Source organism: Rhinichthys klamathensis, unplaced genomic scaffold (assembly GCF_029890125.1).
Source record: "Rhinichthys klamathensis goyatoka isolate OS25496 unplaced genomic scaffold, OSU_Roscu_1.1 h1tg000778l_1, whole genome shotgun sequence".
Classification (NCBI taxonomy): domain Eukaryota; kingdom Metazoa; phylum Chordata; class Actinopteri; order Cypriniformes; family Leuciscidae; genus Rhinichthys; species Rhinichthys klamathensis.
Window position 1 is genome coordinate 84,115 of NW_026607176.1, and position 8,417 is coordinate 92,531.

The following is an 8,417-nucleotide window of genomic DNA, read 5'->3' on the forward strand; positions in this document are numbered from 1 at the left end:
GAGATGCTGAGTGCTTTGAGGAGCAGAGGAGATGCTGAGTGCTTGAAGGAGTAGTGGAGATGCTGAGTGCTTGAAGGAGTAGTGGAGATGCTGTTATGTCCCTGTAGGAGCAGACGAGATGCTGAGTTCCTGATGGTGAGAAGCAGCCGAGATGATTATGCACTGTCACTTGTAAAGAAATTTGGCTCTCCTTTCTTTCTGGGTTGCAAACCTATCAATAACTTTGTTGTTGAAGTTGGGCATGTCTTTCACAATCTTTTTCTCCATAGAAAGCATGGCAAGGGCATTCAGTCTTTCTTGAGACATTGTGCTCCTTAGGAACGTTTTGATTCTTTTTAGAGTGGAGAAGCATCTTTCAGATTCTGCTGATGTCATTGGAGTAGTGATAAGGATTTTCAGAAGATTAACAGTTTCTGAAAATGTGCACTGAAGGTTGTTCTCCATAAAAAACTGATACAGAGGCACTGCACCACTACACTTTTCAAACTCCGGGTTTTCATAGACCAAGGATAGTTCTGTCTTCAGTCTAGCCTTGTTCAGCATCGGATAGGCCTCCACAGTGGCATTCAATGCAGCACTTGGAAAGGTTTTAGCATGCTGTGAGAACAGCTCTCCCTGCAGCAGTGTTGAACTCACAAGGTGCCCAGTGAACGCAAAGCGCTCCTTTGTCTGAGCCCAGATGGTATCACACACCTGTAAAACATAGAAAATAAATAACATATTAATTGCTTTACATATAACTTTATTATATTATGTCACAATACTTTGAATATAGTTGTAAATGTGGATATGCAAAAATCAAGTATGAAATACTGTTGTCTAAACCAAAACTAATCAAGGATCTACAATAGAACTAAATCATTGGTGAATTGAGATTAAGAGGAAATCCAAAATAAAATTATTGTAATGTACAGTACATGTGCTATGTTTTTATCTGTAGTGGCACTTTCTCAGCAAATGAAGTCCCTAACGGATAAAGTGAATTTGATTTGGCAAAACATTAGTAACTGCTCCAAACATAACACAAAATTAAAACTATAGAACAACAGAGGACCTTTGAGTGGCACCAGTAACCGTGCAGCAGTTTGTGAAGCACTACTGTAGACTAGAGCACAAGAGGAGGCCTATGAAAGTGAAATAAGCTGTACCTCAATAGCAATCCGATGTTGTTCTGCGGGCCCCAGTGTCCTCTGTCGCTTGGCAGCTGGAATCTCCTCTTGCACAGTGAATATGGAAGACCTTGTTTAAACATAAAACAATTGCTTAATACTACATTATTCTGCATTCATGTTATTTCTATGATTTTTCACATTTTTCACATTTACCTGATGTTTCTAATGCTGTCGGCAAAATTACAGATGGCAGCTTTGATGAAGATGGGGTCAATGTTTCGTTTCTGAAGCTGCTGAAAGAGCATGTCGACGTGTGGCATGATTTTGTGAAATAGTTGGAGAAAAAAGCAAAATGTACCATCCTCCAGCATCCTCACAAACCCTCCTGCTTCTCTCACAGTCACAGCATCAAAGTTCCCAGAGTCCTGAATGGTCTTAAAACACTTCAGAAGATCATCCCTGTGCTCATATACAGTGTTCACTGAGCGACTGTGAAAGTTCCACCTTGTTGCACACGCTCTCGGAAGTCTGCTGCCAACAACATCATCAAGCACGCTGGTCCGTTTGGGCGACCTTGAAAAAAATGCACAAAATCCACCTAGCTCCGAAAAAAATGTGGAGACCTTGGGTATCTTTGAGGTGGCTTGCTGCATTACCAGATTGAGCTGATGTGCGTAACAATGTACGTAGTGTGCGTTTTCATACACATCCATCACTTTACGCTGAACTCCTCCAGTGGCACCCCGCATAACGCTCGCTCCGTCATAAGCTTGAGCTATTAATTTTGTCTTGTCTTTGGGTGGGATCAATGCACTCATCCTTTCCAAAAGTGCTTGAGCGATGTTTTCAGCATTCGCGTTTTCAATCGGTATGAACTCAAAAAAGCGCTCTTGAATGACATTGTAGCGATCGATGTAGCGAAGTACAAGGGCAAGTTGGCACTGGACAGACACGTCACATGTTTCATCGGCTTGAATGGCAATATAATCCGCCGCAGTCACCTCCTCGTGAATGTACTCCTTAACAACAGTCAGCATACAGTCCAGCAGCTCATTCTGAATCGTTTTGGACGTACCTCTGAACACAGTAGCTCCCTCCAGGTGCTCCTTCAGAGCAGCGTCCAATGACGAGGCGAAGTTAACAAGGCCCCTAAAAATGCCTGGGTTCTCAGAGGCTTCAGTCTCGTCGTGGCCACGCAAAGCCAATTCAAAGGCACCACAAAATTTTACACAGTCAATCAGTTTAGAAAGAATATATCGATTCTTGTCCACTTCCTCATTGTGCCTTCTTATACAAAGACGATGGCCATCATCCAACTGAGTAGCAATGTTAGCCTTCCCCAGCAACGCAAATTTCAGGCAGCTGTCAATATGAATCTTTGTGTGTTCGTGTTTTTTTATTTTTTCCGAAAAATGTTTCATATCCTGAACACCGTTTTCACACCAGGCTCGATCGGTCGCTGCAGTTTTAAAAAGCAAACAAGGGAAGCAAAACAGCGAGTTAGCTACTCCGCAGCCGGTTAGCCACGGCTTCCTAGTGTACCATGTCCGCGAAAAGCCTCTAGTATAAGACGCTTCCTTGTCTTTCACCTGCTGTCTGATGTTAATTTGTGGCTGGTCCGGTCCCATTTATTTTATTTTTATTTTTTCAGCCAGTGGTCGTCTTTCAAACGGAGTTTGAAGAAGAGATTGCACGGTCTCTTTCTCTCGTGCCGCCGGCGCCGCCATTGTCAACTTGTCAAGAAAGACTGACTGGCTGGCTCCGCCCGCCGAATCTCACTGCCACGTGACCACACCAAGTAGAGTAAAACTCCATGTTATTCTCCGATGGGCGCAGAGGCAAAGCGCCCATCGGAGAATTATTACTGCGCGTCACTGATTGGTTGAATTGATCATATTTAGTGACGTTTTAATAGCGTATCAGAGCTCCATTGGTTAGATAGCGAGGGCGCCCTTTCTCGGCGCCCCGAGCATAAAACTACACATTTATGATGTTATGCGGCACACGATGAAGCTGACAGACAAAAATACCCCCCCCCCCCCGTCCTTGGTGTATAAAACACGTACACCTGTACAGAAGAAAGTCATGTTTTTTGTCAAACTTAAACTTTTTTTTAATTTTATTTTTTGTTAAACTTGGTAGGAGGGGCGGCGCCCCAGCGCCCATAATAGACCAGCCGTCCCTGTTACCTATCAAGTTCCGTATCAATTACAAAGTACTATTACTGACCTATAAAGCCCTAAATGGTTTAGCTCCTGTGTATTTAATGGACCTTCTATCGCCCTACAATCCATCGCGTTCTTTAAGATCACTAAATTCGAGGCTTCTAGTCATTCCTAGGATATCTAAGTCCACTAAAGGAGGGAGGGCGTTCTCACATTTAGCTCCTAAACTCTGGAATAGCCTTCCTGATATTGTTCGAGGCTCTGACTCGCTGTCCCAGTTTAAAACTAGATTAAAGACGCATCTTTTTAGCCAAGCATTTACATAATGCTTACCTTTTATTATACTGCTGAATCAGATCAAATGCATTTAATACTATAAAACTTGAAGAGACTGTAGGTTATCTGTATAGGTTGCATAGTATTTGCAGTCATTACGTTCCTGTGTATATTGCGTGAATGACGGGTGGTTGGGCAGATATTGTGTTGCGGTAGGTAGTATGCCATACGGAACCGTTGTCCACTGAAACTGCCTATTCACGCACCAGTGGGGCTCGACAGCCTTAGTCAACGGGTTGGCGCGTATGGTTGGGTTGCGGAGAGATTGTGAGATTGTGGTTAGGTCTCAGCAGCAGGAGGGACGTAGAGGTCAGTAAGCTGGGCTGAGTTGAGTGGGGGACGGAGGGGGGTGATTTTGGGACGCAAGAGTCACTGTCTTCATGTTTTGTCTTTTACGCCTGTGTTATGGAAATCATCATTATGAACAGCAGCTACACTAATTATTTTCCCTTTGCTTTTCTGCTGTTATCTCGGGACGCGAGTCCCGAGAAAATGGCGTTCGTCAGCTCCAGTTTGTATCCAGCCTCTCACGGAGACTTCAGATGCTCCAATCACAAAGCCTATGAAGTGACGACTCAACACGGGCGATATGGACTCTCTATGGTGGACGGCACTGATCCTCAACAACTCGTCTTAAGACCGGCGTGCATACTTGGACTTCCAAAAAATACTCTAAATGTTCCGATCCAATCTGACTTGTAATGCTGCCCGAATCATGCACTGTTCTTCCGTTGGCCAGAGGAGAACTGGCCCCCCGACTGAGTCTGGTTTCTCCCAAGGTTTTTTTCTCCATTCTGTCACCTGATGGAGTTTTGGTTCCTTGCCACTGTTGCCTTGGATTTTGGCTTGCTTAGTTGGGGACATTTAACATTTAATATTCAATAATATTATTGATCTGCCTTACTTAAGGTGGACGTTGACGCAATTTCTTTTAGAAACAAACTTTGTTATATTGTTATATTGTTTTTGTTATATTGTTTTCATGTTATCACTGTGAAGCGCTTTGATACAATCTGTATTGTAAAAAGCGCTATATAAATAAAGGTGACTTGACTTGACTTGACTTAACTAATACTAGTAGCCTTTAGCATTAACGTTTAAAGGCTGTGAAAACGTCTCCGTCGTAGCTCTCACGGAAACGTTTTCGCTGAATTCCTCTCAGGCAAAAAGTGAAAGATATCAACACAAAGACGAAAACAAAATAAATAACGTTACAACCACAAGACAAAGCCGTGTATAAAGAAACGTACATTTGAATAATACTAGACTTATTAACGGAGCTTAACGTTAAAGGCTGTTAAAACGTAACGTTAACTTTTATCCGTCGGAGCACTCACGGAAACGTTTTCGCTGAATTCCTCTCAAGCAAAGGTAAAATAAATCAACACAAAGACAAAGCCGCGTGTAAAGAAACGTAAATTTGACTATTAACTGAAGTTTTCTGTCACTGACGACGAAACAGAAATTCAAATGCTGCTTCTTTCGCGCTTTTTTCCAACAGACTCTAGCTTTCTAGACTGCCTAAACCCCGCCCACTCTGACGGCGCTTTGATTTCGCCCTGCAGCTTAGAAACAGCTCTGGAAATTGCACGTTTATCTCTCCTGCTTCCGAAGAAAAAAATATATATAACACTGATTTTTGTCAAATAAAAATCCCATGTTACGTATTTATGAGTTAACCAGGCAGCCCCAATTTTGGAAAGTAATGCACATGACATAACCTACACACAATAAAAAGGTTTCTGCTCATAAGTCATTCTGAATAGGTACATTAAACAAAACATACTTAGAAAGCTTGAGAGTTTTGGCTCAAATTCAAAACTCATAATTAATCAGATGTTATTAATATTGAGATATTTAACGTTAAGCTAAAAGATAAAAACAACCAACATTAAGAATATATTTATTAAATGTATAAAAATATGAATATGTTAATATGAATATAAATAAGTATGTGAATATACTATTGCAACTTATAACCAATGGTCATGCTTCATTTCAAATCAGAGGATGATATCTCAAAAAATGATGCATTTATGAAGCCTATATTGTTAGGGGAGACTTTGGAGAAGTTTAAGATAAGGATTATCAAATATGTTTATGCCCTGTTAACACCCATTTACAGTCACAAAAACAAACAAACAAAAGATAGTTAAATTCTTTACAAAATATATTTATATTTTATGGAATAGAAAGCTCCTGCAGCAGGTGCATCAGATTACAAGTTACAACACATTGTAATTTATCAATATTAAAATGTTACGTAAAGCTCACCATCGAGTATTTATATCACATTCCGGTAATGAATTCTGAACAACAATAATCTAGGGCTGTCCATGTGAAAGGGTTACAAAGAAAGATATGATAAAGGGAAAATTACAGTAGTTTACTTTACTATTTACAGTACTATAGTGGCTGTATTGTGATTTTTTACAGTAATGCTTTGACTACTGTGATTTCCACTGTAATGCCTGGACTACTGTGATTTTTAAGGTCTTACTGTAAACTTTACAATATTCTACTGTAAAAATCGTTTACAGTAATGTTACTGTGAAATCTACAGTAAATAACTGTAGATTTCACAGCCATTTTTTACAGTGTATGTAACTGTAGGAATTACAAAAAGGTGATTAAGATGTTAATTATTCTGTAATGCCAATGTATATAGATGGGGGTAGACATGTTTCTGCATTCTCCAGTATTCAAGTGGATCTTCAGCTCTTTGTATGTTTGTCTCTGTAAGGTATTTATCCACTTCTACGATCACATCAGAAGTGGCATTTGAGCTGTGTTTGTGCTGGTCTACAGCACTTTCCAACAGAAGACAAAGGTTTCCACCTCAGAAGTGTGAGGAGGATAAATTTTTTTTGTTAGGAGTGACTGTACATGTACATTGACTGAATATAAGTCACATCAACGGTCAACAATTATACAATAGAATGATAAAAATTGAAATGATAATAAATAAATAAATAAATATTTCTTTCTTTCTTTCTTTTTTAGAAATGCATTCATACATTGGAAGCTATAAGCAAAAAATATTCCCAGTTAGGGGAAGTCTTCCTGTTTTTGGCTGTTGCCATTGCTGTAAATACAAACCCTTCACCAAACACCAAATTACCTAAAAAAACACCAAAAGTGCAACGATCTTACAAAAACAAAAAGACACAACAACAACAAAAAAATAATAAGTAGTTTTGGTTATTTAAATGTAATGTATTGATTAACTTTCAAAGTACAGCACTCTCCTCACAAACCCATCAACCAGACTGAGCCAACAAGGACCTTCGAGCCTTCTGACACCCAAAGCGAAACGCGCACGTGATTGGACAGAAAGTGAGGCTTCGTTTGTCATCGATCACGTGACCTCTGGGAAACCAATACACACCCCGATACGGGGCTTCAATAGAAATTGCTTCGCTTTCGCGATACGCACATCGAAGCTTCAGTGTCATATGTAACATCACTAGTGTCTGTCAGCGTAGTGTCCAGAGCATGGAGGCGCTACCAGGAGACAGGCCAGTACATCAGGAGATGTGGAGGAGGCCATAGGAGGGCAACAACCCAGCAGCATGACCACTGCCTCCGCCTTTGTGCAAGGAGGTGCAGGAGGAGCACTGCCAGAGCCCTGCAAAATGACCTCCAGCAGGCCAAAAATGTGCATGTGTCTGCTCTAACGGTCAGAAACAGACTCCATGAGGGTGATATGAGGGCCCGACGTCCACAGGTGGGGGTTGTGCTTACAGCCCAACACCGTGCAGGACGTTTGGCATTTGCCCCAGAGAACACCAAGATTGGCAAATTCGGCACTGGCGCCCTGTGCTCTTCACAGATGAAAGCAGGTTCACACTGAGCACATGTGACAGACGTGACAGAGTCTGGAGACGCCGTGGAGTCCAGGTCTGAGAGGAGATCCCTCAGGAGACCATCCACCACCTCATCAGGAGCATGCCCAGGCGTTGTAGGGAGGTCATACAGGCACGTGGAGGCCACACACACTACTGAGCCTCATTTTGACTTGTTTTAAGGACATTACATCAAAGTTGGATCAGCCTGTAGTGTGGTTTTCCACTTTAATTTTGAGTGTGACTCCAAATCCAGACCTCCATAGGTTGATAAATTTGATTTCCATTGATAATTTTTGTGTGATTTTGTTGTCAGCACATTCAACTATGTAAAGAAAAAAGTATTTAATAGGATTATATCATTCATGCAGATCTAGGATGTGTTATTTTAGTGTTCCATTTATTTTTTGAGCAGTGTACAAATACAAATAAAAAGAGCTATAAAGGCCGCCAATTTCAGCCACCTGTGATACTCCGTAAGTCCAGCCTCTTCCAACCTATTCCAAGTATCCCCTCCCATCCCCGTGCCTCTAGGGACAAAGCATAACGCCCTCTGTAAAACTGACAACTCAAATTTATGGGTCTTTTGTTTGGCAGAGGTTCACCACAGTCCCCAAACTCTGGCTGACCAGGTGCCTCTCCCCCATCAGTTTAAACGAGCCAACCAATGTTTCCACATTGCCCAGCCCGTACTTCGAGTCCAATGTGTCAGGTCCCAATCCCTTGTTTCCTCTTCCTCCCCCTCTGGCTCTTTCTTTTCCTCCTGTGACTCTTCCTTCTCCTCCTCTTCCATCGTTTTCCTCTTCCTTCCTACATCCTCCTTCTGTGTTACTCGTGATCCACTACTACCAGCCACCTCATCCATTGTGACCCAGATCACATCATCCTCTTCAGACCCATCCGTGATCTCTATGACCTGTGTCACAGGTTCTCTCTGTCCCTGTCCCCTTCCTTCTTTC

At 41.7% G+C, this 8,417-nt stretch overlaps 1 protein-coding gene across 1 annotated transcript; it reads right to left on the bottom strand.

The window, feature by feature from the left end:
* Positions 1-1,997, bottom strand: LOC130077771 (zinc finger MYM-type protein 1-like). Its single transcript, XM_056243104.1, has 3 exons — positions 1,326-1,997; positions 1,149-1,239; positions 1-693 (listed from the first exon to the last, which is right to left on the bottom strand). Exons 1-3 carry the CDS (start codon positions 1,928-1,930, stop codon positions 166-168), a joined length of 1,224 nt encoding a protein of 407 aa, XP_056099079.1. The 5' UTR covers positions 1,931-1,997; the 3' UTR covers positions 1-165.
* Positions 1,998-8,417: the final 6,420 nt, after the last annotated feature.

Coding starts and splice junctions, on each gene's coding strand:
- LOC130077771 (XM_056243104.1), bottom strand. CDS start 1,930: ATGAGTGCATTGATCCCACCCAAAGACAAGACAAAATTAATAGCTCAA. Junction 1,240..1,325: donor GACAGCATTAGAAACATCAG/GTAAATGTGAAA, acceptor TGTTTAAACAAG/GTCTTCCATATTCACTGTGC. Junction 694..1,148: donor AACATCGGATTGCTATTGAG/GTACAGCTTATT, acceptor TATGTTTTACAG/GTGTGTGATACCATCTGGGC.